This window comes from Aspergillus nomiae, assembly GCF_001204775.2.
Source record: "Aspergillus nomiae NRRL 13137 chromosome Unknown contig00373, whole genome shotgun sequence".
In the NCBI taxonomy this organism is placed as follows: domain Eukaryota; kingdom Fungi; phylum Ascomycota; class Eurotiomycetes; order Eurotiales; family Aspergillaceae; genus Aspergillus; species Aspergillus nomiae.
Genome location: NW_015378428.1, coordinates 1 through 24,484, shown reverse-complemented (window position 1 = coordinate 24,484; position 24,484 = coordinate 1). Strand labels below are relative to the sequence as shown.

The 24,484-nt window shown below is 47.8% G+C and overlaps 6 protein-coding genes across 6 annotated transcripts; 2 read left to right on the top strand and 4 right to left on the bottom strand.

Moving 5' to 3' along the window:
* Positions 1-6,332: 6,332 nt before the first annotated feature.
* vosA lies at positions 6,333-8,948 on the top strand (the record flags this gene model as incomplete). Its single annotated transcript, XM_015554910.1, has 10 exons — positions 6,333-6,539; positions 6,593-6,697; positions 6,757-6,826; positions 6,886-7,031; positions 7,089-7,173; positions 7,275-7,321; positions 7,378-7,486; positions 7,559-7,892; positions 8,019-8,141; positions 8,205-8,948. Coding segments are annotated over 9 exons (1,278 nt in total), but the record flags the coding sequence as incomplete, so codon positions are not given.
* A 274-nt stretch (positions 8,949-9,222) lies between these two features.
* ANOM_009653 (uncharacterized protein) lies at positions 9,223-11,999 on the top strand (the record flags this gene model as incomplete). The annotated part of the gene is made up of 3 exons (XM_015554909.1): positions 9,223-9,342; positions 9,405-10,104; positions 10,165-11,999. 3 exons carry the CDS (start codon positions 9,223-9,225, stop codon positions 11,997-11,999), a joined length of 2,655 nt encoding a protein of 884 aa, XP_015403059.1.
* Positions 12,000-12,173: 174 nt separating this feature from the next.
* Positions 12,174-13,300, bottom strand: ANOM_009652 (ribosylnicotinamide kinase; the record flags this gene model as incomplete). Its single annotated transcript, XM_015554908.1, has 2 exons — positions 12,174-12,996; positions 13,146-13,300. 2 exons carry the CDS (start codon positions 13,298-13,300, stop codon positions 12,174-12,176), a joined length of 978 nt encoding a protein of 325 aa, XP_015403060.1.
* A 595-nt stretch (positions 13,301-13,895) lies between these two features.
* On the bottom strand, positions 13,896-17,447 carry ANOM_009651 (DEAD/DEAH box helicase; the record flags this gene model as incomplete). The annotated part of the gene is made up of 2 exons (XM_015554907.1): positions 13,896-16,492; positions 16,541-17,447. The coding sequence occupies 2 exons, from the start codon at positions 17,445-17,447 to the stop codon at positions 13,896-13,898; spliced, it is 3,504 nt and encodes a 1,167-aa protein (XP_015403061.1).
* A 978-nt stretch (positions 17,448-18,425) lies between these two features.
* ANOM_009650 (putative HMG box transcriptional regulator) lies at positions 18,426-20,784 on the bottom strand (the record flags this gene model as incomplete). Its single annotated transcript, XM_015554906.1, has 3 exons — positions 20,201-20,784; positions 19,981-20,126; positions 18,426-19,919 (listed from the first exon to the last, which is right to left on the bottom strand). Exons 1-3 carry the CDS (start codon positions 20,640-20,642, stop codon positions 18,426-18,428), a joined length of 2,082 nt encoding a protein of 693 aa, XP_015403062.1. The 5' UTR covers positions 20,643-20,784.
* Positions 20,785-23,054: 2,270 nt separating this feature from the next.
* ANOM_009649 (uncharacterized protein) lies at positions 23,055-24,302 on the bottom strand (the record flags this gene model as incomplete). The annotated part of the gene is made up of 4 exons (XM_015554905.1): positions 23,055-23,190; positions 23,254-23,305; positions 23,353-23,992; positions 24,060-24,302. The coding sequence occupies 4 exons, from the start codon at positions 24,300-24,302 to the stop codon at positions 23,106-23,108; spliced, it is 1,020 nt and encodes a 339-aa protein (XP_015403063.1). The 3' UTR covers positions 23,055-23,105.
* Between the last annotated feature and the right edge of the window lie 182 nt (positions 24,303-24,484).

The following is a 24,484-nucleotide window of genomic DNA, read 5'->3' as shown; positions in this document are numbered from 1 at the left end:
CGTTCTTGTCATGAGTGAAAATGGTTGTTTTTTTTCTTCTTCTTTTTCACCTTACGGTCTTGGTCTAGAGGACTTGCTCTCTTCTTTCTCTCCCTTTTCAATTCTCCTTTTCACCTAATGTAATCCAGGACTGAATTGTGATGTCGGTGCATACACGTCCCCGATTGCACACCATTGTATTAAGCATGACAAATATCCACTTTGCGAGCATAGTATAGGGGAAAAGAGCATATGGAAGAGCTGCGTTCATCATTATATTTTTTTCTTTTTTACTGCCCAATGTCTCATAACCCTTGCACTTACGTAGCAACATGATACTTTTGAAACCTTGAGACACCTCATCGACTCAGCCATAGGTCATGTTTACAGATGCGCGATAAACAGAATCCGAACCCCAGACATGGTTTTGCTGACACATTTAGGTTTCAGTTGAGCACGTGAGTTAAGACCAAAAAAAGAAATGTAATGGTGATGCAGAGGAGTCAGCACCTCCCTTCGTTTTGCTTTTTCCCATTTCACCGAAAGTATTACATATTTAGTCGATGGTGTGCGGATGTCCTTGCGTCTTCATGAACTGCAATCAGCGTCTGCTGACGGTGTCTTCCTGGTTCGATGAGTGGGTGCTAAGTGGTTGTGGATGTATCAATTTCCCTAGTGATGCATCTCATCGTCACAGTCGGGATTACTACTACGGACGAGACAGCATACTAGTGGATGAGGTGTGGAGGATCACATCCATGCTGGATTACGTTATCAGTTAGGTTGCATTCTCTATTACATGGGGGAAAGGCTGGAACGAACGAGATCGACTAGTTGCAGATACGAAAACCTGGAAATGAGATGGTGTCTGAGATCGCGATGCATGCAGTAGTACAGGTAGATACTGTATGGGGGGTGGGGGGACGAATGGAGGGAAGGATTGGTCAGTTTCGGGGGCCAGTGTATTGACCGACTATGTACGTCCAGAGATAGTCTCTAGGTGTGGGATGTATGCAGGTACAGAGTCGAATGTGATTAGTGGAGCCATGATAAAGCAATGGATGAGAATAGTAAGGAATCGAGATCAGATGTGGCGCTCTTGGAATGCACAGTAGGTATCCGCACATATTGTATACTGTATATGTATGTACATCCTCTGTGGCGAAGTTCCCTGTGCATATGGGAATAGTAAGTATGAATCCTTCTACTTGGGGGACTCCGTTTTTGGTCTTATGCACGCGAGGTATGTGCTTTGCCTGTTTGGGTGCATTCGAGATTTGGAATTTTGGATGCTTCGTTTTTTTCTCGGCGGTTTTGGAGCATCTAGCGGTCAAGGTAGCAGATTAAATGAAATCAGGTCTCGGAAGAATTCTTGCAGTAAGTATTATCGAACATTCAGATGAGTTTATACGCGCAGCGTGTGGAAGAAGAGTTGTAAGCAGACCCGAAGATCGCTAGGAGGGCTAGATCAAAAGAAAGTAGTATTATAGTTTTGTCTTTTTTGTTCTTTTTTCCCTCTTCGATTCTTTTTGAAAAAGAGAGAGAAAAGGGAAAGGATAAAGGACCAAAGAAGACGATTATTGTTGGGCATCTGCAAAAGTGGCACAAAAATCGATCGCCGCGTACTGAATATGATCTGTCAAAGAGACGATTCATCCTTTGCGTTCCATGTAATCATTGGCTTTCTTTCTTTTTTTTGCTTTTTCTTTCTTTTTTGACTTTCTGATGGAAGGCGTCAAATAACGGAGGCTTTATTTTTCATTTTCATTCTTTCTTCCTGTTTTTTTTTTTTTTGTCCCCTCAGAAGTTTCGCTCGATGTGGATCCATCCCCATTCAATCTCGCACACACACAACTTCCAGAAGCCGAGGTTGTAACACAGAAAATACAGTTGATGCTCAGCTCTTCAACGTTGTTGGAAGCCAAGGACTTTCTGGCTCCTTTTCATGTGTAAGAGAATACCCAGGACTTGGTTCTGCTGCTGTGACGAAGGATGTGATTTCTTCATTGGCGTCCGTTGGGTCCAATCCTTTGAGGAGTTGTTAGGGAGCTGTCAGCAGGATCGGCATGGAGTCCAAGACCCCCCTAAACTCAGAATATAGCCCGAAACTTGAATACCCATGGAACTGGAATTCCCAGACACGGAACCCATCCCCAGGTCCGGGATAAGCATATCTGTAGCGTAGAATAAGCGCCTGTGAAAGTCTGGTTCGTGATGGGGATGCCCGACGGACCGCTGCTGTCAGTCGCTCTGAAGGAAATCGTTTCAAAGTTGAACACAAAGGGCAACCGCTAAGACCCGCGAACACTTCATCGTGCATCTTGTTGACCCCCACCAAGCCATGTACGAAGACAAAAAGAGGTGGTCCAATATAAAGACAATAAACACAGAAAAAGAAGAAAAAACTTTTTTTTCTCCCTCTACTCCTCACCTCAATACGTACTTGTGGTTTCTTTTCTTCCTCTTCATTCTCTTATACCCTTCTTCCATGGAAAAACAACTCCCTTCTCTGATTTGAGCATTGAAGGCCGTGGCAGTAAGAAAACCTATGTTCCTCTCGACCACTCCACAACTCGCTTCGTTTTGGCAGACCCTAAGCAAAGTGGGTTCCCGGTGCTGTGTACGATTGACAAGTACTTTCGACATCCCGTCGATCAGCAAAGAACCACGCATCCTCTCCTGGACTGAGTGACTCCAACTTTGTTAGCCACCGAAACGTGGCATTAATTATATACGACGATGCAGGAGAATTTCTTTAACTTGTTGCAATCATGGTAACGTCCGGAGACTTGCTGACAGGCCTCCGGGATGGCGTTGATCGAACCCAGCAAATAAGCATGAAAATCGTGATTGATCCATGTTGCTTGCCTTTAATAATTTATTTTTTGGTATCACAATCTTTTCCCTTTTCACATAGGTTTAGTCACTAGCACCTGCGCCAATGACTCAATATTCTAGCCAACACCGGCCACTCAGAAACCCCTCATTTCTTTTTTCTGGTGTCTTCAGAAGGATGAGAATTGAAACCTCTGCCCGAATGCAGGTATTGATCTGTACGATAGAAGGCTTCGCGGTCGTGAGTCGTTCATCTTTCGGCCCTTACGAATCCTAGTCCTGGCCCTTGAGACCCTTGCGTGGCTATCGCTAATAGCTGGCCTCTCGCCGCTCACCTTCCTGCTGATCTTACTAAGGTAATAGCTTTCCTGCTGATGCTCCTGAATTTCTGCGCAATGGCACCCTGCCGCATTATCGATATGGCCAAGGGCTCCATTGAAAAAAAGAATAATGATAGTGGTGCTTCCTGAGACCGTCGCCCGATGTTTGCTTGTTTGAAGGGGAAGAAAAAAAAGAAGAAGAAGAAGAAGAAGAAGAAGAAAGGGATTGGCGGGCTTCTAATGCTAGTAGCTTTGCAGCTGATGCGGCTAGATGCAGATGCCACCTATTAAGTTCTACCATCAGTATGCGTCAGAAACGCAGCACAGCACTGGAAGGAAGACCAAACCCGCGATAAGAAAAAAGAAAGCGTAATCCTCAGCCGCGGCTTTACACGAGTGCAGATCAGGGATCTTCACATCATGCATGGGAGGCAGCGTAGTCCATCAAGACGGTCAACGTTACTTTAAGTAAGGCTAGCTTTTCGTTGCTGAGTTTCGCCTAGACCAGCGAGGAAAACCAATTGTCCTTGAGGATCCCATCAGCAAAGGCAGATCGTGCAGGGCTAGGCGCCTTTATGCTGCATCAAACGAATAACCCGGTCTCTGATGGACTGGCAAATTTAGGTACTTTATCCACGGACGTCCAATCATCCTCACAGCGCAACGGTCTGGATGTGTGGGGTGACCCGCGGACTCTGCGACCTGCATGTCAGGACACAGGGAATGTGATGCATCCACCAAACTAGATCATTAAATATGCAACAGCTAATAGAGCTGAAATTCGAGCCCAATTTTCCTCCACAACCGCACGTTGAAAAGAGGCCCACTCCCACAGCCTCGTCCTGGAATTGTTGCGAGCCGCGTTGTATGCTAACCATCATCTTTCGGAGCACCGTGGTTATCGACGGTCATTTTCTTCTGTTCATTTCCTAAGTTTTCTCGAAGAAAAGAAAAGCCCTTTCGACATTAGGGAGTCCGGTGTTGAGGGAAAGGCCTTTCGAAGAGAATCTTATTCATCGCACAAAACGGCGGAAACAGCTGTATTGACGGGAATAAGAGGAAAAGGCGAATCGGTTCCGGGACTGATAGTAGTCTTCTTGTGAGGAAGGGAAGAAACAGCACACTTGTGGTATCTCGTGACACAACTCACGTTATCCATCACGTCGAACAGTTGCTGGGCTTTCGGGCCACCCCGAGCTTTCTCATCGACGAACAATACACGGCAACTTGCGCTAAGAAGGTATTTGCAAACAGGAGAATTAGAAAAAAAGAAATGCTTCGTGACAGAATCTGGTTTATTAATGATCCTTTAAAAGTCAAACCAACGGACATTGAGTGGGCCTAAGGTGCCCTGGAATACTCTCTTTTGACCGTCGCTCCTCCCTCGGATCGCTCTGCTTGAAACACGGATCAAAACGTGGATGACATAAGACCTAGGTTGGTTGCTATCCGGTTATTGTCTTGCATTGATATGATATTTAATTGTTATTTGGAATAATTGACGCTAATTTTAGTCGTCAGGGGAACGTGACGTTCGTATTTGAAGGCTAAACACTAAGAGGGGGAAAAGGTGCCCAAGCAAAAGAGCGATCTACGGATGAAAGTCTTATACCCGACACGCGAACGGGCAGTCAAGAGTTTAAGTACTGTGCAGGGCCGATCTCAAAGACGCAGAATAAAAGGAGACCAGACTCTGACTGGAATGCTTAGGCGCGTGCACCGACCACTAAAGAATCCTGCCCTGTCGTCAAAAATTGAATCGGAGACCCTGCGTGGCGCCCAGATACGGGTCAGATCACCTGCATAGCCGGCACCATCTCCGCTCACACGAGGCCAAACCGTTGCGGCTGTGGGTTGGGGTTTGCTCGGGGAAGCGAGTGTTGGGCTGCCGCAAACGCGGCGGACTTCATGCTTAGCCCAATCAGTTGTTGATCGAATCGCCCTAGGCGAGGTAGACTTTGGACTTGCGCAGGTGGCCGAACTGAAGCTCGCCTTTGATTGCCCTGTTCTTATCATTTAAGAACTTGCAAATGTGCGCATCATCTCTATGTCGCTACGGTTCCTGTCGGATCGTCGAGACTGATACACACCTTAGCCCGCTTTCTCAACCGTGGTCGACCCTTTGACTGGCAGCAACACCGCTGGAACTTGACGGCCGAAAGGTGGCCGGTGCTGTTCTTTGCTTTGGTACAGCTCCACCATTCTCATTTGTCTGGTTCAGCTGGTTGTCTTCTGATCCCAGTCTATTAAATTTTTACCCTAAAACTTTTTTTCCTCGTCCCCTCATTATTTTACCTCTAATAATTTGTGTGTGTGCGTCAGTGGCCTGTCAGGACCCAAGAGGCGACTTTTGTTGACCCATCGTTCAGCTACGGTCTATCAATTAGGCGGTGCTCAATCCCGCGCCACTCGCTGCTCGCCTTAATTTTTTATTTTTTTTATTATTTTTTTAGTCATTTCTATATTTGTACTTTTTTTTCATTTTCTTCCTTGCTTAAATTTTTCTCTCGACGTCTAGATCAACATCTATTGGATGATCTAAAACATCACGGTCGGAGAGCAGTTTTTTGACTGATATTTTATTTTCAATTTTTTCCTCGAAGGGTGATTTGGGAAGGTTGCATTTCATCATCTGATCCGCTTCGAGGACCAGAAGAGGAAAATTAAAAGAAAGGAAAAAAAAAACAAAGCATAAAAAAGAGAGGTGTTCTTGAATTGCGAAGGCAGCAAAAAAGTGGAGTGAGAAGAAGAGAGAAGATAAAGAGAGAGAGAGAGAGAGAGAGCTCTCAAGTTTGGTTGTTTGCCCTCCACCTGCCCGAGTTAAGGTTTGTCTGGAACCGTGCTCGGTTGGCTCTTGCCGCTTGCATTCTGACGACACCATCATCTTTTTCAACCTCTGCGCCGTTTTCGTAACCAGTTCCTCAATCTCGCAAGAGCAATTGTCGTCTCAGCTGCTGCAACAGGCGGCAACGTCGATTGACTCCCACTCTGGTCTCCACCCCGGGCCTCTTAGGTTCTAGTCGAAGCTCTATCGACTAGCTAATCACCGTGGTGTCCATCATTAACCACCATCTCCCTCCCCCATTCCCCTCTACCCCCCCACTGTGTATCATTCTTTCTTTTAGTGCTTCGTCGAACCACAAGTTTCCGGCTTGAGGTTCCAGAGTCCCGTGGCTTTTTTTGCCTTGCTGTAAAACCACAGGATCTCTCTCTCTGCCCTTTCCTTCAACTTGTCTTCCCCTGAGTATCCCACTCTTTCATTCGTGGTTCCCTGCAATCTTCTGAACGGGTATCCCGATCTGGATCCTTTGGCTCTCTCTCCTTTTGGGTTCGTCTTGCTCGATATCTCGCCTTTATGAGTGCGTCAACGTTCCCCGACGCTTCTCTTACTCGCGATCCTCAGAGGTGTGTTTTTTCGAGCTTCCCTTGTGTCCCTACTAACTTCAACTCTTACCCAGTTCCCCAAGGTTTCCCGCTGACCATGTTGTCCCCCAGTTCTGACTTTGAATTAATCATCCGCCAGCAGCCCACTCGGGCGCGCGTGGCCGGTGGGAAGGAGAAAGGTACGTGAGCCCGCAAGGTCCGGCAACTGGCGGGTATTGACTAGAGGTTGGCTACACAGAACGCAAGCCAGTCGATCCCCCACCGATAGTGCAGATCCGAGTAAAAGAGGAAGGAACTTATCTCGCGCAGTAAGTGGCTCGAGTTGAGATGATCCCGTAAGGATCCGCTCACTAACAGATGCTTGTAGACACTATCTGCAAAGTCCCTATTATTTTATGTGCTGCAGCTTGTTCGACCCCTCAGATGACGTTCCAGTCCCCGTGCCGCCATCTACGGCTTTGACCGGTACTTTGGTCTCGTCACTTCATCGGCTGAAGGACGTGGACAACACAGGTACGTTGACCCTGGTGGATGTGGTAGACGTTAATGTGACTGAACTGACTGGTCCAGATGGGGGCTTCTTTGTCTTTGGAGACCTGTCTGTGAAAGTTGAGGGAGACTTTCGGCTAAAGTTCACGCTCTTTGAAATGCGAAAGTAAGAACACTGCATACCTTTCATCAGGGACTATTGCGTGAGACCTGGGGCGCATTTGGAGAAACTGAACAAAGTACCGTATATGCTGACTTGGCCTGCAGGGATATTGTTACGCATCTGAAGTCCATCATCTCAGACCGCTTCACTGGTAAGGTTGCACCGAGAAGTTGCTCTGCTAAAACCCTTGGCGCTGACGAGCCCCAGTGTCTCCCCCAAAGAGTTTCCCTGGAATGGCAGAGTCGACTTTCCTATCCAGATCATTCGCAGATCAAGGTGTAAAACTCAGGATCCGAAAAGAGCCGCGGACCTTGATGTGAGTGTCAGCCCATACAAGAAACGCCCGTCTCCCATACTGCCGGGGCTCTTGAACTGACTTGAGGATCAGAAAGCGATCAGTCCCACGGCCGGAGGATTATCCCCAGCCGGTTCCTCCTCGTTCTCCAGATCGTTCTTCGATTCAGATGCCTGGTAATACCTTTGGAGGGTACCCAACAGCTGCAGCTGCAGCGAGTCGAGACTACGGTTATTATGCTGGCCCGGTCAAGCGGCAACGCACGTCAATCGACTTTGGTAACCGAGGCATGTATGACGATGGGCGGATGCGCCAAATGGAAGCTTATCCGCAAACCGCGGCTATGTATGCAAATCAACCAGGGGCCTATCCAACTCCTATCATGCAAGGGTATCCTACAGGACACACGGGTGTTCCAGATTACGCGGTTCGTTAGACCTCGCCTAGCCCGGTACCTACGTCACCCCCGTCGACAAGATCCCATAACGGCGGGGGTGACGATTAAGGGCCAAACACCCATAGTGCGTCATTTCATTACTCACACTTCGCATAGATGTCGTACGGTATTCCGCCCTCGGCTCAGGTTCCTCAAATGCAAGACCCAGGGGCCCACAATCGGTCAAGTCAGCAGGCGACAATGCAGTCGCTGGGCATGGTAAACCCACCGGGCACACCTGTATGGGCACCATAAGCCACTGAATCCTTTGACGAGAAGCTAACTACCAACATCCTTGAGTAGACGGGGGATTCAACGGGTGCGATGATGCAGCAAGGGTATGCACGGCCACAGTACCAGGCGAGCTCTACAATTCTTCCCCCTTTGCAACGGAGTCGCAACTTTGCACAAGGGGCCAACGGCGCAACAGCACGAGGGTATTTTGACCAAACTTCTCAAGCAGCAACCCCCATCCTCCCCTCACAGCCGCTTGGTACGAATGAGGCAGATCGATATGGCTCTGCGCCTGGCCAGGCAGCTTTCGAACACCCCGGCTCGTCTAATGGAACACCCCGCTAAATGGGCACAGGCTTCGTGCTTGTCATCACGGTATTGGTAGGATTATGGTCTTCATGTTATCGCGTTTATTTTCTACGTTTGCTTGTTTGGGAATGATGATACGCCGCGTGGGACGTTTGGATTCGAGTACCTTGGATTTTCTTTCCGGATAGACTGTCGGACTGGTGTTTTGTCTTTTTTATGGGAACAGAATGGGTGGCTTCCGGGAGATACAAGGCGCTTGGGGACATAAAAAAGGGAAACCGTATTAGCGGGGCATTCTTCTGATGGTTTGTATTACGATCTTTGCTGCCTTTTGGCTTTGATTTCAGGATAAGGAGATGTTTTTGACTTCCTCTGTACATATTTGCTTGAACGCTATCAGGATGTGAGGTGAGGTGAGCGCGGTGAAGCTTACGACCTGCGTTGCTTGATAGGATTCTGGAATCCATACTATTATTAATCTAAAAAAAGAAAGAAAGAAAGAAAGAAAGAAAGAAAGAAAAAGACTCAAAGTTGTTGTAAACTGACCTGGTCTATCGGTCAAGGAGAGCGCGTTCCTGTCTAGGCAACCGGGCATGGTTGCCAGGTGATCTTTTCGTTCATTCACTTACTCACTTTCGCTCTCCCTCACCCCACTTTACTTCCACACTCTCATTTTCCCTCTCATTGTCTCTCCTTATCATAATTGAATCCCAACTGCGTCTCGGATGTACTCGTCCTTTTAAGTGGCCCTCCTTCCGTCGCGCGTTGGACACAAACCATGTCGTCTCCCGAGCTAGACCCAGAACCCCAGGGCTCACCCCAGGTCCGCAATCTGGAAATCAGAGGCACGTGGGACGGTGAGGTCAATGGGCGGGCAGAACTTAGGATTTCGCTCGAGGTATGTTGTCGTCATATAGAACTTCATATATAGATCGTATGATAGTAATTGCCAATCTACAGGTACAAGGCACCCCAAACACGCGGACACAAATATTAGACACCAGGTCGCCTACTGTCCTTTTGTGCAAAGCCTCAATTCAATTTCTATCCAAGAAATGGGGTCAGACTAGTCAGCCCAGCGAGGTTCCCCCTCAAAGTCCTCTGTTCGAATTTTTTGAGCCAATCTATTCTGATGGCGAGGAAGGCCGTATGGACTGCGTGGGCTTTTCTGAAATTCCAGAAGCCATCAACGACCATTCCTTTGTTAAAGTTGATGGCGAAACGAGCTCTACAACTCGTGTACTGGACCCAGACCATGAAGTTGACAGCTCCACGGAGAGGTCTTTATTGCCTGGTGGACATTCCCCTGGCTTACGTCCTAACTTTGCAAAACGCGATGACCAGAGCAGAATGTTGAACCTAGGGAAAAGAACTGCTACAGATGCTTGCTTGGCAGATGTTGACTCAAACTTGAAGGATGCCCAACCAGACCGGAAAACTCCATATGATGGTGACATTCACAATCCCGATACGCCAGACTATCGTCCAGATGTACTAGAGAAAACAGCACACCCTGAAAGAGACGATACGATGGGAAAAACAAGCCAACGGCAACCATGTTCTTATCAAGGGATTTACAGCAAGCCAGCCTTACTGTCGGAGATGGCTGTGGGAGTGAAACAGGCATCCAACACAGAAATATGCCTTGCCGATGCACATGGTATGTAAAGCCCAGATAGTCCTCACAAGACAATAATAGCTGACACAGGTTTGCCACGAGATGAGGAAAGGCTGGAAATCACCTCGGCAACTAAGAACCCTTGTGAAATCAAAGACATGGACATCGGTGGTCAAGATACAGTTCTTACAACCCTCATTTCTTCCAGCATTGGCCAGGAAAGCGCGTCCAGCGGCCCACCAATGCCTCCTATATCTGGTACAGAGTCGGTGAGAGAACTTGAGGCTTACTTGATCAACAACCCCACAACTAGGCCAGCTCCACCGCTAGGAACAGAGCAAGAAGCAGGCTCAGATTCTGATAATTGTGAACGAAATCCCGTTGGGCATTACGAACATAATCCCAATGATACCCACGAACCCGTACACCGTGTATCTTCTGAGAACGAGCCCGATTTTAACATGGTTGATAGTATTCTCTTCGTTCAGCACCCGGAAAATGTCCGCGCAGGAATTTACAAGGTCGTCGTCACCGTCTCGATCGCTCTGCTCGGGAAGATATCCAATGATTGGTATGATCTAGTCATACCAGGTCTGCCCAAGCTGACGACGGGGGAGAGTGGGTTCATTCTCTTCCTGATTCCTGACAAGTACGGTGTTGAATTTCGCACTACAGATCTCCGCAGATTTAGAATGGTGGAAGATTGCTTGTTCGCTGAATTTGTGAATAAGAGGGATCTTGTGATACCAATGCGATCTTTTGACCAGAGAAATTATGGCATTGTCAAGGATTTCGTCGTGGACCAGGAAATTGAAGCACATCCTTTATTAAGCCCTGCCTTAGAGGATAATAAGCACACACATTCAGCTTTGTCGGTGAGATATCATGCAATGTGCTCGCTGAGGTTACATGAACGCTGCTTCTGGGCGGAGAAGTGCTGCTTCTTTCTCGACATAGACGGAGGGCCAGAAGGGGTTTTCCAATGCAGATTCCAACCCCCGGATACGAGCTTGCAGGTGATCTACATACCCAGTAGTAGTTCACATTCAATCGGTATCTCCCACCTTCAAATCATATGCTCGCCAAGAGACTTAGAAATGTTCTGCATCAGTTGGCTAGTCAACATGCCTTTCCCAGCAAGGAACTGGCTGCCGCAAATCTATCCTGGGTCAACAACTAATGCTGATGAACGAGCTAAGAGTCAACTTCGCGCTACGTTTACTAGGCTATATGCCAATGCATCCGCTGGCGAACAAAGCTACCGATGTACCATATCCGCTCTTGAAAGAGAAGATGAAACCAGCGGAGGAAGTTCAGAAGCTGTGAATGGTGGTGATCAGTCTGAAGATCCTGAACGGATGGTCAGATTTCAATATATGGGCTCGGTAATAGAAGCTATTTCAAGGCCGTTAAGAGCCATATGGACGCCAGCCAATGTCCCTCTGCTTACCTGGATAGCGTCTCGGAAAACCTTGTTTGTTCTCGCTCTTGGTGTTGCTTTTACAGTCTGTGGCACGCTGGGATGCCTCCTCCTCAGCCATGCATATTCTAGAGCTTTCCGTCGGCCCTGGGGACCGGCTATTGAGGCAAATGTTGGCTTGCTTGATAAGTCGAGAGTGGACGGACAGATTCCGGGTTGCGGGGAGCCGAGCTCTAAGTATAACAACTTTACTGAGAGGGTTTTCAACCAAACCCCTGACAACATTGACCACGCATCGCTATTCGATAACAATAACACTATTAATGAAGGAATCTTGAATCAGCAGGAAGCTATTGATTTCGATGAAGACGTTAAGGAAGTTGAAGAGAAAGTACGAGCGGAAGAACAGACAGCTAACGCACCCGCACCAGGCGTGGAGTCAGGTAAAAAGTTTTCCTTGAGGGATCAAATCGATTATCTACTAGGTTGGAAAGGGCCCATTTATCGCATGGCATGAGCAGGTCGGTCAATCGGGGAGTCGTTATCGGTTGCACTCCAGATCGATAATGACAGAAGTGATGAAAATGAAATGGGACACTTGTATCTCTACGGATCACATATATCGTAATTCATATATGCATGAAACGATTCATCTTTCTTCTATTTGGGTTCTTCCAAGATAACTCGGTTACTATCGCCGTTGAGTGGTCTCCAAGTACTTCAACACCTCCTCAACCGCCCACTCTAGAATATCTACCATAGGCTTGGTGCCCCGTCCAGGAGCTACAATGACACCAGCATCTGTTCTCAGGTTCACTCCTTGTCCCACTTTGTTGATCAACTCTTGAGAGTTTGTGCTCAAATTGCCACTCTTCTGTGAGTCCCCTTCAGGCAGGATTAACCATGCATGATCCTGCACATACCGCGGCCACACGATATCGTCCACATAGCCTGGTGGGTCCGTCCAGAAGTTTTGCGGCGGCCGATCATCTTCGCCCTCCAAGTCCACTTCATCGGATACTGAGCTTCTTTGTGGTAATGAAGTGGGCTCTGGTGCAGGCCCACTCGTCACATACCCACTCCGACTCTCACGCCGCGACTTCACCATATCATATGGTGCTGGCAAAAACAGATGCACGTCAATGTTCTCATGCACGGGTCGAAGAACATGGTCTTTATCCTCAGATTCGGGAGGGCTGTACAATAGAAACCCCTCCAGAAAAGCAATCGTACTCTGAACCGGAGCTACAGTGCCTTCATTTCCGGAACCTGGTTGCTGCCGAAAAAGCGAACGAAGTCGACCCCCCACTTCCTTCTGCAACTGAAGAATCGTCCCCTCATCAACACCCGAGTCTGACTTCTCATTGAAATCCTGGATACTCTTCAAACGGGGCGGAAGATGTCCATGGTCACGGACGTAAGACAGTGCCGAAGATAGGAATTTAACATCGATTGCGTCGATTGTATCCCAGTCTTGGACTGTTTTCCCGGATGCGGTCGTTGTGTATGGAATTCTGGGACTTAGTGTTAACAACTCCGCTTTCTCTTATTCTGTCTCAACTTTTTATTTTATTTTGAGAAACGAACTACAGATGAAAAGAAAAGAAAAGAAAAATTCAATCTAGAGTTCCTCGCAGGTATGCAGGGTATGTTGTGTACATACCGATCATCGGGGAGATAAAAGTCATCCTCATGGACAATGAACGTGAAAAGACTCTCGTTCGCTTTAGAGAATATTCTCTGTAGCAGTCGAGCTAGGGTCGTTTTACCGCTAGATGAGGGTCCTGAGATCCCGATTACAGCGGTTTGGGACGTCATTGTGGTGACGCTTTCTCTCTCTCCCTTTTCCTCTTTCTTTCAGGCCAGGAGACGGCGAGGAGGTCCGCTGAACGAAAGCGTTTGTGTGTAGATTGACAGACCCCAATGGAACCGTTCCGGGAAGGGAACCGTGACTTCAACTCTGATGTGGTATTGATAGAAGGTGGGGGGGAGGATTTATAGGCAGTGTGGGTCTTTATACATGATACCATTTCTTAGCGTGGTTTTTGGTTTGGGTATGCTGATTCTTGTTGATGCCTTGGTTTTCAGGTGTGAGTTCTAATGTGCTTGATTGCCGGATTTGGTTAGCGCTGTTGTGTAGCTATTTCTGGAGGCATGCGGGTTTATTATGGGGTATGTTTTAGGATTGATATTAGTAGCCAATTTCATGATAGAGATTTGCATGTCTAGTGGGTTTTGCATATTTGTTTACTTGGGAGCGTATATGTGGGCACGATTTCATAATTTAGCATCATTTCTCTAACAGTACTCCGTACATTAATTCAAATCATTCCTGTCCGGCATCCATCCAGACAAGTCAAGCTGGATATAGTATATCATACGATATATTTCTCAGAGGCACCGCCCCACGAAGTCAGTTGAAAATGGATACATGGTTATTGGTACTCTCGTCAGTGCCGTCGCTGGAGTTCATCAATGACGGAAATGTCTCAGAGGTACCACCAGAGTGCAACCCAGTGCCATCCGATCTCCTCCGTTTAAGCACCCCCACATCTGAGTCTCTCGTGGTATCCATGTTCATGTCAATAGGACCGGATCCCCGCTTGCGGCTTCGGGGGGCTTTCTTGGCAGAGGAAGGGGACTCGTTCGCTTCGGGAATTGGGAGTCCGTGGCGGTCGAAGAAACCGGGCGGTTGCTTCAAGTACGCTGGGCCGGTGAGGTCTTCGTCATCTGCCATGTGGAGGAAGTGCTCGTTCTGGATAATAGAGCTCATAGTGCTATCATCGAGCAGGTCTCTTTCCGCTTGCTGCATTTCCTTCTCTGACATGGTTTTTCTGCGCTCCAACATCTTGTCTTCCAGAGTGTCTTTGAGAACGAGAGTCTCTACGAAAACTGGTCGAGTCTGGCCAATGCGGTGTGCTCGTTTTATCGCCTGGCTTTCCACGTTAGGTTGCCAGATAGGGTTGATAATGAATACGCGCGAAGCATTCGCAATGTGTAACCCGTGAGATGCTTGATGTAGATCCATTAGGAGAACCCGGACGTCATCCTGCTCTCGAAATAGTTCCAAGTAAGCTGCTCGAACTTTCGGCTTCAATGTGCTCGCGTAGATACGGAAATCAACACCAAGCAGCTCAAGCCCTTCTGCGATCCAAAACGCAGAGTTATTGTTATCGTAGAATATGATGATCTTCTCTTCTGTATGAAGTTCTAAGACTCGATCCAACAAATATGTCAGTTTTGCAGATGTTGTTGCAACCAATTTTGTCTGTGCAAGAGGAGACGATGGCGGTAACGTTTTGACAGTACAACTACTCAGCTTATCAGGCGTGGTTTTCTTAGTTTTCACGGAATCCGGGTGTCCTTGTCGGCTGGATAGCGCAAGCCTAGCCTTTATGCCCGCTCCAGAAAGACCTTCTTCCGGATATATCTCATTGAGGCGTGCGGTAACAAAATTCTGGGCTTTGTGGGCTTGTGAGATACCCAACAACAGGGGCTCAACATCGGATCGCGATGGTGAGAGTGCCCACATGCCCCGAGCATGGGAAGGAAAATCTTGGATAAACACTCCCAATTCATGGAATTGTTTGAAAGCGTTCCAGCTCTGGCAGGCGATCGCCTTCTGAGCTATTTGAATGCCCTCTGTGAGCATATCCACGTCATTTCGAGCCATTCTCTCTCTGTTTGCTTCCATGTAGTTCAAGGCAACATCGATCGTTCCTTGGATGTTACCATCGGAACCAGCCCACCAAAAGCCAGCCTGTCGCAGGTTATTAATCACCAGACTCAGATGTTTTCTGTTACGTGGATGGAACATATAATCCTGGTCCTTGCGTTCGGAAGTGATCGCGTTGACAGCCAGGATGAAAATGAACAAGTTGAGATTTAACTTGTCATAGAACGTCGGCTCGAGACGCACGACCCTGTTGTACAACCTTGGAAGAGGAACCTCGCTATAGATAACCTCCATGCGGTGCCGCACGACAAGACTTTGTAAGGTCGCACGGAGCGACTGTGCCTTCCGGCGCTTTCCATCCTCTCCGACAGGTTTCATGTATTTGGTCCAGTTAGCTGGGTCATTGGCTTGAGAATTTGACCATGGTTTCAAATCTAAGAACCCGACAACAATACGTCGAATTTCATCAAGATCTTTGAGTTCACTGTCAATAACAGTGGTCTTCTCTTTCCCATGAAGCACAGCCGTTGTAGCCTCTGTCAGGTCAGAGTCACTAGTGACATTGGCCTCATGCGAAGCTAAGCTGACCTCGACTCCATATAACCCACTAGACGGCGTTCCAGACACTATCCACCGACGCTCGACGTGAAGCTGGTCCAAAATATGAACCATGTTTGTTCGATGGCCATGACCAGCTACATTATGACCTTCATCAACAATGATCCGAAGCCAATGGAGTTTCGTCAACGGTGATGAGTCTGGAGTGGCTGAACTTCGTCTATTGTTGATTGCTGCACCTGCTTCTTTTTCAAAGCGAACTTTTGAAAACAAAACGATATCAAAGTCCAAAAGTTGGTCTGGTGGTGGTACCGGATCTGCGCTGTCCTGGATCACGAGAACGTTGACTCCTTCAGCATGTTTGGCTATCTCATCTTTCCAGTGGTTTACAAGGTTAGGTGGTACAACTACCAAAGTAGCTGAACAGAGAAGAATCTGCCGAGGAGGTGGCCTCGGATAAGCCACACCAGTCCGGCTTCCGTATCTTGCTGGTGGTGGAGGTATGGTATATGCTCCGCGATGCTCCTTGCATACTTCAATACATCTACCAAAAAAGGCACCGGCACGCCTCAGAAGATCGAAATGGCTCTTCCAAGGCAAGGATAGTCGGCCTGCAGTTGCGGCTGCCATATTGAGAAGACTTCCAGTTTGTGGCCGAACCGGGAGCTCCACGTCCTGATACTCTAGAGGAACTTGAGGAAAGTGACCTTGGGTTGCCAATATGACAGCTATGCATATAAGAGTCTTCCCGCAGCCCATAGTCTCAGCAAGAATACCTTCTATAAGTCAGCAGATCAGAAGATAAATTACTCAGAACAACATACCGCCACGAGGCTCTGAATACATTCTCTTTTCTTGAATGATATTACCTTCCTCTTTGTCGTAGTAGTATTCCTGACCTGTAGGAGTGACATAAGGCTTAAGCCGAGGATCAAGCATGGGTGCTGGCTGCGCCTCCCGCTGAATCATGGCGGCAGCCGAGCGGCGCTGATAGGGGTATAGGGCCGTTCGCAAGGACGGAACGCGAGAATATTGTCTAGGTAGGTCTGCGCCGTTGTCGGAGTCATCAAGGCCATCCTCACCCCTTGTGGGTGTTACCGAAAGCAGTTGTTGCATGGCTTTCTTGGTGTACTGGTCTCTCATCGAGTTCGGATTGGGAACAGGGTTTTCCAAAGTATTGAAGATGTACCACAGCGACTCATCCTCGTTCGAGTTATGGGAGCTACTACTTGTCATATTGTCTAGAGAAGAGCACCCAGACCATGCTGCGGGCGACCGGTCAATCTTCGCCATGATGATCTTAAGTGCACGCCTCAAGGGCGTACTCGAGCGTGGGATAATCTTGCGACCTACATCATCAGGCAAGACATACACACGAATATAACTCCAGCGATGGTCTTTCTGATATGTATGGGTCCAGATCCAGTGGTGTTTTTCCAAGTTAGAAACTTCTGATTGGGGGAAGTCATCACATTGTGTCGATAAAGCATCGGTATCTTGCGCGATGTACTTCTTTAGAATACCCACTGGAATGTATCCATCGCGATTTTCAACCGATCCGTATGTATCACTTGATGAAAATTCCTCCGTTGGTATTGGTAGGTTTTCATTTTCTAACTCTGGGGTCATGACAGCCGGTATATATGTAGCCGTGCTGCCTGTTGGCTCAGGGACAGAAGGATGATGACTGTGGATCCAGAAATTGTTATCCTGTGTTGATACACAAGACATTTCTTGGGTCTGTGATATCTGAGCGTCTGGCAAACGCATAGTCCAGAGTATGATGGGTTTCCGGAATGGGGAATGTAAGGAGTTCAAACAATACCAAACTTTGGAATGACCAGAGTCAGTCTCAAAGAAAGATATACGTCGCGTAGCTTGGTCATTGACATGGCAATATGATATAAAAATGTTATCGCAGCATTACATGACCAACAATCACCATAGAGATGACATGTAAAGGGTCATCTTTCAGTGTCTAGTCAATCCTGTATTCACATCCACTGCCTCTTAGTGCTGATATAGGCCTCTGAGGGATGTCCCAAAAGAATTTCGTGGTCGTTTTATGTGAAAAGCCCATTTAGTCTCGTACGAGGGACAGGCATGCACCTCTATACTCTTTCCATAAGATAGACAGTCCAAACGGCTGGATGGCGTCGCAACATGTACTGTGGTGGAAAGCAGGGGAGCGATAAGATGGCTTCCAGTTCTCGGAGTCCAACACCTTCTGATTGGCTCGGATCTTTGACCGCCTTGGGCTTACCACTTAGGGTTATATTAGCTTGCGGCCAGAGATGCCTTCAGTACTAACCAGTACTAAGTACTACGACCAAGTTGTGGAACGAGTACTGGAGGTGAAAGTTCATTCTATTAGTATTAAAGTGCTATAGTATTTTATAGTCAAGGCATGTCCACTCCTAGTAACAGCAGCTGGTTTAACAAACAATATTGATAATAGAAAATAGACATTTGTCCAACCGTGAACCCCGATCATATATGTACGCCATTTTCATAGATCAAAGCGAATTAACAGCATTGTTAGAAAGCCGCCCAGATGTGTGGCTTCCACTATACTCCACTGCCGTATGAGAAATCTGTAACCGAAAAAAACCCTCACCACGTCCTGTTTCGCAGATGCAAAGAAAGAAAAGGAGAAAAGAAATATATAATGGGGGACCAAGATAGAGACAGAGAAGATCAGTAAGAAAGTCATTGGGTGAGGTAGTCCTCAATTTCAAATCCCACGCGTTTTAAAGTCTTCTCTTCTAGTTCCCTTGGAGAACCAGCTGCTCTCCGTACCACTATAGTTCGCGCGTCATGCAAGCGAACTTCGACGGGGTTCCCCCCAAATCGATCTAATTCGTCTTTCTCGCATTCCCGAACATATACTGTGATATCTGGGCCTACACAGGCCCGCCAGAGAGATGCCATCCACTGCCAATGATCCAGTGGCGCGTAAGAGTCTCCGATAGGCACGGAGCAAGCGAAGGCGTCGGCTGTGGTAAGCTGGTACCTAGGAACCAGGGCCACAGGTACAGTAGAGGGTGCTGATCCTGAAGACGATGAATATGATACAGATCCATTCTCACTCGACTGTGCCGGTGAACTGATATGTATTTCGGCTCCTTTAGAAATAGAGCCTTTGGGCGACGCTCCTGGTGTTGAGCTGTCTTCATCCACAGATTTCGGTTCCAACGACCCATACGAGGGTTTGACGAAGCCCACGATTTCATCGGAAATGCGGTGCCAGGCTGAGATAGTGTTCAGATAATCAACAGTAGCATCACCCATCTGGCCAGATTCAGAGTAACCTTCCCGCAGACGGATATCGGGTCCTTCAAAAATGTGGGTGTGGTATTTTCCTTCTTTCTCCATCGTATTGTTAAGAAAGTCAATGACTGACTTCACAGCGACAGGGTCTTGGCCGTCAACTGATACCACGGCCCCTCGTCTTCGTGAGGCTCCATCACGGAAAGAGGGGAGGAGCGGTGGAGAGATCTTAGCGAGTACCTTGATCTTGTTAAGGAATGGGATAGTCATCACTGTAGCCTCCAAACTGGAGCCTTCCTGACCATATTGAGTCACTGGAGTCGCAGAGCTGGAGACAGGTGCAGTTGTCTGTAACGGTGGGAGCTTTAGACTGGGATCAGGTTGGGGGTAATCCTGAACACCCCGGTAAGGTCGTGGAGGCTGCAACATGTGGAATGATCCACGAGAGCCCGGTGCCTCTGGGCGAGTGGTATATGATGATATTGGGTATGAGCCATCTGGGCTTCTGTCTCGGTGAATACTTGCTTTGCCTGGCAGCTGTGTGCTGATCCGGCGACGCTTGGAGTCTGGGGTCCCATTCACAGTCTCTTCCCATTGGCGTTGCCGTGGTGGGAGAGAGTCGCCATTGCTCCCCATCTTGATAGGGTTCGAGGGTCGGTCCGAGTCTTTAGCCCGGCACGGATAACTGCGCCCTGTGATCGTGTCGTGCTGTAATGAGGCTCCATTCCCATGGGAAGAGCCATTCGGATTGAAAGGGGCCTCAGGTGATACTGGTGGATTCATCACACGCCCCCCACACCGACTACAAACAGTAGAGCCCGGAGGGTTATGGCTGATGCCGGAACTCGAACCCCGGGGGTTTCCGTCCCTGCCATAACGCCGAGGCTGATACCGATACTCAGGATACTGCTGCTGATGCCGAGCCTTCTCTTCCTATAATGGGATTAGCATGACGAAGAGCTCCGTGATAAGGACCATCTTTCAGTTTACTTACCTCTGCTAAGGCTTTCCATTCATCCTTTGTCTCTTGAGGAAGCCGTCTCCACTGCTCGCCGATAATCTTTGATATATCGGGGTTAGCGAGACCCGGATTCTGCGCGACCACCGCCGCTTGATAGTGCTGACGATACAGGATGAAAGCTGGGGTAATGCTATTAGTTCTGGGAGTCATGTCTTGGGATGAATATCGTAAGAAGAGAGGGATGCAAGCATACCATTTCGAGGTCTTGGGATTTTCGGGTCCGGCTGGCACAAACAAAATTGTGTCACAGACTCCCTCGAAGTAGCTGACTTGACAGGACTTGAGGATGAGGAGCGTTCTGATACCGAGGACCGTTCTCGGAACGGGATGCTCTTTGCTGGCAAAGGAGCCGCGGGCTTTGGCGGCTCGATGGGAGCATTGGAGGCTATCTTGTTCAGAGCAATTTTGGCCCGGTTCAAGGAAGAGAGATGGACTTGAGGCAATCCATCGGCTGCATATCGACATGAACTCCCCACCGGAACCCCCTCCAAATGACGGTCCAGCATGGACACCTTAGAGACGTTATCATTCATGATCTTGTGCTCGAGGAGGTTACTGGTCGGCCTGGGAAGAGTAACTTGAGGGGAGTCATAGTGCAAAGCAGCGGGTTTGGGGAGAACTCGATCGAAAGACATTTAAAAGAAGGAGGGAGCGAAGGACCTCTCTGGTGGGAATCGAGAACGTGGTGCTGGGGGTGAAAGACGAGGGCCTCATTAGATGAAAGAGTAGGTATGGTGGTTATAGAAAACACACGCCCCGGGGACAGGGAAGGAAAAAGAAACGAGAACGAAAGAAAGAAACAAGATATAAGGTTATAATAGAAGGCGGATCCCTCGTGCAGGGGAATTTTAATCTCCTTTTGATTTTGTTCTCTTTCCTTTTCTTTTCTTTTTTCCCCCTCTCTTTTTTGTGTGTGTGTGTGTGTGTGTGTGTGTCTTGTCTATCTTGATTCCCTTTCTGTTATTTTGTTTTGTTTTGTTGTATTTTGTGTTTTATTTTTTTGAACTTTTGCTTTCTTTTCTCTCACCTCGGTCAAGGAGGAGTGTATTTTCTTTTCTTTTTTTCCTTTTTCTTCCCCTTTGACAATAATGTATGGACACAAAAACTTGAACCAACCAGGTGGGAAGGAGGACAAGATAAAGCCAGGGATTTGGCTTTTTGAAGTGCTTTGTTATAAATCTATCTTTGGAACCACTCGGCTTGGTTTGCCGCCCTCCTTAAGGTATAGTAGCTCCTGTACCAAACCACAAACCACGCTTTTTCTTTTTCGTTTTCTTTTTCCTTCTTTGCTTTTTCTTTCTCTCCCGATTTCCTTTTTTCTTTGTCTCTCTGTTAAGAAGATGACACAAATACCCTCGGATCCCCTTAAAGGGACCCCCCTTCTCTCCCCACCAGGATAGCAGAATGCCATAGATGAATGGAACCTCCATAGATAGAACTGTAACGATAGTCCCACCCCAGTAGGATGGATTAGGAGGTCGTCGTTCTTTGAATCCCTGGTTATGAAACTCGGAGTATGTCACTAACAAGGTGCAGGTCTCATAGACATCCATTCCCATGGTACTCTACAATGGACGGCGAGGGAATGATACAACGTCCGTGCTACATACTAAGGACTAGTTACTCAGTAGTAGTGGATCAAGAGGGTTTACGGGGAGGCCCCAAACCAAAAAGAAAAGGGAGAGGAGAGAAACGAGCCAACTGTTGCTCAAAGGTACTGTACTTTTCCCCAATGGAAAAACCGGTGACTCAGCTGGATTTGGACCAGTCCAGAGCAGAGGACAGGTTGAGAAATGCACCCCCTCTCCATCAATGCCTCCACTCTCGTCGCTACTGCTACTTAGTAGCTTTGAGCAGGGGAGGTATTGTTTCGATGTTTGATTTTCCAGCCATCCTTTGTCTGCCCCCCGACGCCCGCATGCGGTGTCCAACAGGGATTCCGGGCCAATCACCACACTCCCTCGTCGGACCCTCCGTGATTGGCCCACTTTCAAAAATGACACTTGCCTGATTAATGTAGATGGAATCAGGTGAACCAACCATGGAAGCATCCAAGTCACGGTTACTTGGGGGAAAGGTACAGGGACTTAGCTAGACTACGACCGATTGAGTTAAGGTAGGCACTAGTCCCAGTCAGCTCCTAAACTACCCCCCAGTTAACTGGGACCGACTACTAGTAGTAGTCGGGTAGCAAGCAACCTTTACTTGAAAAAACGGAACAAAGAAACAAGCAAATGAAAGAAATGTCAGAATTTAAGAAACAAAATATTAGAAAGTAAATTAAAATAAAATAAAAATTATTGAAAATAATTTAAAATAAAGAATCAAAACCAGATGGGAAAAAAGGGAACTTCAAAGAACAAGAACCAAAAAAAACACAAATCACACTCTTACAAGCCGCAGTCCCTCTCACAAAGAACTTCTTTTCTCTCTTGGATCAAAGAAAACGATCGGCGTCAAGGTGCTGCCTCCAGCCAGCTGGGGAAGCCTTATGTCATGAAGGTTACAACTTGCAGGCCGCCCAGGGTATTGGGTCGATCTCCCATTCCGTGATCGTCGCTCCACAATCACGTTGCAGTGCCCTCTTTACTCCACCATTTTTGAATGGGACATACCACCTCGCAAGATCTTGGTTTTCTGGGTCCGAGATTTTTCATCGTCAAGATTCGGCAGACTAATGTCTTTTTTTTTTTAAAAAAAAAAGAAAGAAAGAAAGAAAGAAAGAAAGAAAGAAAGAAAGAAAAGAAAAGAAAAGAAACAAAATGAGACAGCTAGAGGCTCATGATTGGTGCACAGCGAGGCTTCTGGGAGACATAGCCAAGGTCAAACGAGCTGAACAGAAGGGCTTCTTTGTGAGCTCGTCAGCTGAGGTCATCCTGGCTGTGTTCCCTCTGCAGCAAGCGTTTGTTGTGTGTCGGGAACCAGCGGTGGCCTTGTTGTCTACAGAAACACACCTCCCCAAACAACAAATTACGTCGAGATTGCGCGTGTCCCATCCGTGGTGGTGGTGTAAACGAGAAAAATAAAACATTATTTATGCTAAATTCTTTTACTTCTTATTTTCTTTCTTTCTTTCTTTCTTTCTTAGAATTCCGCCTTTATCTGAGCCACATTTCTTCGATCCCGTGAAATATTTCCGTACCCATGAGTCGGTGGGCCGAGGGACCCAGATGCATCTCGTTCCTGAAGATACGGTTAGTCTGGCTCGAGTCACTGGGGTCCATTGGTAACATGTCTTGATCTTACCAGAATAAGAACTTCTCTGGGTTGTCACATTTTTTCACCTCTGATGTCATCACTAGTTGGTGTTCATTTTCGACGCATGCGTCGTCGACATTCTCCCACCCGGTTCCTGGTTCTTTCCCAGCCCATTGGGTTCTTCAATGCCGGCAGCAAATAGTTGCCAATCACGGATCAGGTCGGCTAGAAAAGCGTTCGTGTCGAACAGATAGATTGTGCCTAGGTCCCATTTTTCCGCAGCCTCACGAAGTCGGCGGTTCCAATATTCCGTAATTTGGACCGCCTCTTTGTGTCGACCGATATTGCTTCTTGTGGGCCTGAACGCTGGAAGGAAGGTGACATCTGGTGTCAAGGTCAGAATGACCTTGAGCTCATTCGTGCCCAAACTCTGAGACAGCACATTGAGCTGATCGATGATGACACCGATGCTGCGGTCCACGGATTGCGTTGCAGTGTCGTAGTCCTTATCCAACATGTTCCACACATCCCAAACACCAAAGGAAGCGACAATAATGGTGCGGTTTTGGCGGTGGCTGATCGCTTCGTTGTCGCCCGCTAGGTCTTCTTGCACAGCACGTGCCTCGGCGGCGGTCCACTGACTGACCTGAGCCTTGAAGTCGGCCAGCGGTGACTTGTGTAAGTTGAGTAAGGAATCTGGTAACTCGTCATTGTCTACGACCGAGCCAATATAGTTTCCTCTTAGGGACTTGGCTGTCTGCGCCATATTCTCATGATGGCATTGAAACTAAACCGTGAATGAGCTCATCGTCAATTCGGGTCCTGAGACGGCCTTTGTTTTTGGGTTTGCCTACCTTTGAACAAAGCCACTCCGTCCAGACAGATCCTTGAAGCTCGCCCGCATTGTTGTCGCTCCACGAATCACCGAATACGACTAACCTCCGATCAAAGGAGGTAGCGACATTGAAACTGGAGTCTTCACCATTGGTCGGCACCACTCGTCTGTAGTATTGCTGGGAAGCGAGGAACCAGGCCGATAACAAGATACTGGCTACCGCCAAGGCGCATACAGTGTGAAACTTATTGAAGAGGCGCATCGCGGGTTGAAACAGAGCTAGTACAAAGGAATGGAAAGTGTGACAAAGGCGTCCGAAGGCTGTCCGTGTGTAGATGTCAGCGGTCGCAGTCTCTTTCGCCGTCGCCTACCAATCCCATCCAACAGTGGTGGATGTCGACGTCAAGTGGCTGTGGATATTTCCTCTCTCTCTCTCTCTTCTTT